The following is a 4,460-nucleotide window of genomic DNA, read 5'->3' as shown; positions in this document are numbered from 1 at the left end:
GTTCTCAGTAAATTGTAAAGGAACCCATAAGGAAAAACAAAGCGTTTCTGCCCAATGCTTCCTGCTCAGGTTGTGGGTTATCACATCCTGGGCGCGCTGCAGACTCCACCAGGTGACGAGTCATGTCCTCAGTTAGAACCACTCCTTTATGTGGGTGAAGCTGCCCAGAAGGACAAAGTAAAATAAATAACACTTTAAAAGGCTAAAATAAAGCTAATTTTTCATGCAGTAGTTCCATTAAAGTCTCAGAGACCACCTGCCTCCATCTTGGTTCTGCTGACGCAGCATCGGCGTGCGGTTCATCAGCAGGAAGTCCAGTCTCTGCTCGGCCTGGAGGTGGATCCACCTGACCGGGTCTCCGCCATGCATCCTTCAGGCCTTTATGGTGATGAAAGGACTGTAGCTCTATAGAGCCAGATATTCCAGATGTTTCAGCCTTTCTCCACCTGTGAACCTCTCTGCCTGGGTGCTTGGCTTTTGCTCCCTAGATCTCCGTTTGTCTGAGTGTGAAACTGAACTGGTTGTTTGTCCGTGGTGAGCTGGCTGTAGTGAACTCTGGAGCTCAGGTAGGACGCCGCTGAACGCTACTTTGATCTGAGAACGTCAGCGGCGTCATCGTTAGCTCTGCACCGCTCAATCAGGTGTTTTTCACCTGTTTAAAAACCTGCTGCCAGGACTAAGAACCACTTCATGGCCGCCTGCGTGCTTCATTTGGCGCTGCTAGATGCAGACGCGTGCTGATGAAGGCGACGCTCATGCAGGTAAGGATGAGCCTCACCTTCTGAAGGCCGTCACCTTCATTCACAATATTAACACTGCCATTGTCCCGACTGGAGGCGGAGCTTGATGGAGCTCAGCCATGCTAGCTCCATGATTAATGAGCGTTAGCTTTAGCTCTGGATTATTTTGGCAGGGTTTTCTCCTCCTTGTATTTATGTCGGCCATGTTTGTATTAGCATTAAAGGTTCTATGTTTGGTGGATTCAGGCTAGATGCTAAACGAATATTTAAATTTTACACTTATTTACAGGACAATAATATTTAATCTGATGCTATTTCTGTCCAGTAACTCTGATAATCCCACAGTTTGAATCCTGAACTGCTTCAGCAGATTAGAAACGACTTTCAGCATCTTAGTGTAACGTTTGCTCTCTGACCTGCAGCTGATCCAGGCTAACTCTGATTTTCTGCATATGGCCTCAAACCCCCACAGACCGCCTGAACGCCGCCGTACGCACCGCTCCTGTCCTCATGCTGCCGTTTCTAAGCTCTCAGGATTATAAACCTGAACACACATCATGGTGAAGTGAAGCCCGACCTCCGCGATGGCGTGCGTTTTCAAGTATGAAATCAAGTATCCTGGCATGAGATGGCGCCGATACGGATAAGTCCAATGGACCATGATTTATAACCAGAACTAATACGGCCGTGGTGATTTGATGAGTTTAGCTTTAACCAATAAAAAAATAAAAACTATAATTTTCATTGCGATCACTGAGTCCAGGAGCGGCCATTTTCCCCCAAATATAGTAGCCCCTCCCTCCTGCCATCTTCCAGCAGTGACGTCACGGTGCGGTAAGCCTAGCGCCATTCTCCCCGCTTTCCAAGCTAAATCAATGGGAACTACTAGACACATCTGCAATCAACAACAATTATTGAAGATTTCCAGAGGACTTCACCATTGAAATTCACCAGAGCTATAGTGAAACTGACAATGCCCACGTGCATGGCAGCTGGATGCTGGAATACATCGGGTAAAAGTGGAAAAAAGAGTTATTCCACCTTTCTGATTCCTGATCCTCCACGGACGGGTTGGTCGTTGGATCGCCAACTTGAAGAGGGAGGATTTGCCATCGAACTTCTGGCCAGAGAAAAAACCCGTAATATGTAGCCAACATTTGGAAGAAGAATGTTTTCAAGATGACTTGGATAATAGCGCGTTGTGACAAACACCAGATACAGCACTGGGACTTGATCAACAGCCGATACCGCACAGTGACGTCACTAACCAGTAGGTGGCAGTAGTGTTCTTTGACAAACATGGATGCCTCCAGTAAAGCACATTCACATGAAAATTACTCTGAATTAAAAACACTGATCATTTATTGAACAGGATGGAATCATTTCAGATTTAAAGAACTTTCAGAAGTTTGAATTCTGAATATGAGCGACTTTTCCTTTAAAGCCCAAAGTCGCTCTGATAGTGACGCCTCATTAAACTCTGTGTCAATAGTAAATGTCCGCAGCGCTCTCTCACCTCATGAAACCACTTCCTGTATCTTCTGTAGAAAATAGACCAGCAAAGGGAAACAAGGAGGTAGCTCCTCCCCACTCAGACTCACATCTAGAACAGTGCGGATGCTCTGGATGCAGTTCTGCCTTCAAAGAGCACCAGCGTCCAGTTTGAAGCGTTTGATGCCTTTTTTTTATGAGCCAATGCTTTTGGCATGAAGACACCATTACCCATAACACTTTGCATGTTCTGATAGCAGCTCAGCTACATCAGCATGCTGACTGCTTAAAGTGGTTCAAAAGGACGGCAACCTGAGTATCATTATACTACGGTCAGAGCGGTTCCTCTCTGATTGACATGCGGTTCAGACGACGTAGGCCAGTCTGGCAGCCAGACCAGGGACTGACCAATCAGACCTGTCAGCCGTCCAACAGGAACGTCAACCTAAAGTAGTTAATGGTTCTACTTTCAGTTTTCTGTAGGCGTCTGTTTGTTAAGGAGAAAACTACATCTACATTCAAAGTTCACGATTTGAGAAGCTCATCAACCAAAGGCAGGCCGAGGTGCACCTTCCACAGTACCTAAAGTACCTCCATCCAAAGGTCTTGGTAGTTTTGAGAAGTTAAAGTTTCTCATCAGATGGTCAGAATATAGGAGACATTACTGCTAATTTAACAACTTCCTCATTAGTTGGAGGTAAGCGTTTTCCAGGTAATTACTGAGAGCATTTAAATCTGGAAGCTAAAACAGACAAACGGCAAAGAGGACAGAGTAGCTCCCACAGTGTTTGAAGATGTGAGATGAAATGACTACAGTCCGAGTGACCAGCTTTATCTTCCCTCATTTCCTCCAGCCCTGTGATTGTTGAAATCCCTCACTTCGCCTCGCTCCGAGGGAAGGAGCGGGAGCTGGTGATCCTCAGGAGTGAGACCGGGGAGAGCTGGAAGGAGCATCAGTGTGAATCTACTCCAGAGGAGCTCAACCAGATCCTGAACGGCATGGATGAAGGTCGGTTTCCTGCTGTGAGTGGACTAAACCAAAAAAGCCCTCCTTAACACGCCTCCTTCTCACCTCACGTCTCTAGAACTGGACCCACCAGAGGAGCTGGAGAGGAGACGCATTTGTAGGATCATTACCAGAGACGTCCCCCAATACTTTGCAGTCGTTTCACGCATCAAGCAGGACAGTCATTTCATTGGTCCTGAGGGAGGCATCCTGAGCAGCACCGTGGTGCCTCAAGTGCAGGCGGTGTTTCCGGAGGGGGCGCTCACCAAGAGGATTAGAGTTGGTCTGCAGGTAACGTCTTCCGTCCCCCTCTGGTAGCTTTGTACAGCAGGGTGTGTCTCTGCAGGGCGTAGATTGGTGGAGGTGGGCGGACGTTCAGAATTCCAGAACTTTCCTCTGTGAGTGTCTTTCCTTTCACAGACCCAGCCAGTGAATGTTGACGTAGTGAGGAAGATCCTTGGAAACAAGGCCACCTTCAGTCCCATAGTCACCCTGGAGCCTCGCAGGAGGAAGTTCCACAAACCCATTACCATGACCATCCCGGTCCCCAAGAGCAGCACCGACCCAAACCTCAATGGCTTTGGAGGGGACACACCCTCTCTGCGGCTGCTCTGCAGCATCACCGGTCAGATAAAGCTCTCGCGTTCATTTAGAAACCTGAACGGTGCGACTTTCTCAGTCTGAACACTGGATTTTCTGTCAATGTTCAGGAGGAACGACGCCTGCTCAGTGGGAGGACATCACAGGAACCACACCATTAACATTTGTCAATGACTGCGTCTCCTTCACTACCAATGTCTCTGCGAGGTAAAACATCACGCTGATTCATGGTCACGATGTACCCGCTGGTGAACTCTGACCTCTGCTCTGCTCCCTCTCCTTTCAAGGTTCTGGCTCATAGACTGTAGGCAAGTCCACGAGTCTGTCAACTTCTCCACTCAGGTGTATCGAGAGATCATCTGTGTTCCCTACATGGCCAAGTTTGTGATCTTTGCCAAGAGCCACGACCCGATCGAGGCCCGATTACGCTGCTTCTGTATGACTGATGACAAGATCGATAAAACCTTGGAGCAGCAGGAGAACTTCACCGAGGTGGCCCGGAGCAGAGACGTAGAGGTGAGAATCAGGAACAGGCTTAGCAAAGACCAGCCAGGACCTTTACTCTCAACGCTTTAGCATGTAGACAGACGAAAGCTAGGATAGATCCACAGGGAACGCCATCA

General features: G+C 48.0%; 1 protein-coding gene across 24 annotated transcripts in view; it reads left to right on the top strand.

Annotated features, from left to right (window-relative positions):
* LOC107103578 (ankyrin-2-like) overlaps nucleotides 1-4,460 on the top strand; it is a 73,169-nt gene that overhangs the window by 37,117 nt on the left and 31,592 nt on the right. For all 24 annotated transcript variants that reach the window (XM_015403325.1, XM_015403328.1, XM_015403347.1 and 21 more), the window contains 5 exons: nucleotides 3,086-3,240; nucleotides 3,317-3,528; nucleotides 3,658-3,862; nucleotides 3,948-4,044; nucleotides 4,125-4,353. In XM_015403325.1, the coding sequence (XP_015258811.1) occupies nucleotides 3,086-3,240; nucleotides 3,317-3,528; nucleotides 3,658-3,862; nucleotides 3,948-4,044; nucleotides 4,125-4,353 (898 nt within the window). The remainder of the gene's footprint in view (nucleotides 1-3,085; nucleotides 3,241-3,316; nucleotides 3,529-3,657; nucleotides 3,863-3,947; nucleotides 4,045-4,124; nucleotides 4,354-4,460) is intronic.

The sequence above is a fragment of the Cyprinodon variegatus genome, unplaced genomic scaffold (assembly GCF_000732505.1).
Source record: "Cyprinodon variegatus isolate N-32 unplaced genomic scaffold, C_variegatus-1.0 Scaffold1481, whole genome shotgun sequence".
In the NCBI taxonomy this organism is placed as follows: domain Eukaryota; kingdom Metazoa; phylum Chordata; class Actinopteri; order Cyprinodontiformes; family Cyprinodontidae; genus Cyprinodon; species Cyprinodon variegatus.
This window is presented reverse-complemented; position numbering and strand designations above follow the sequence as displayed.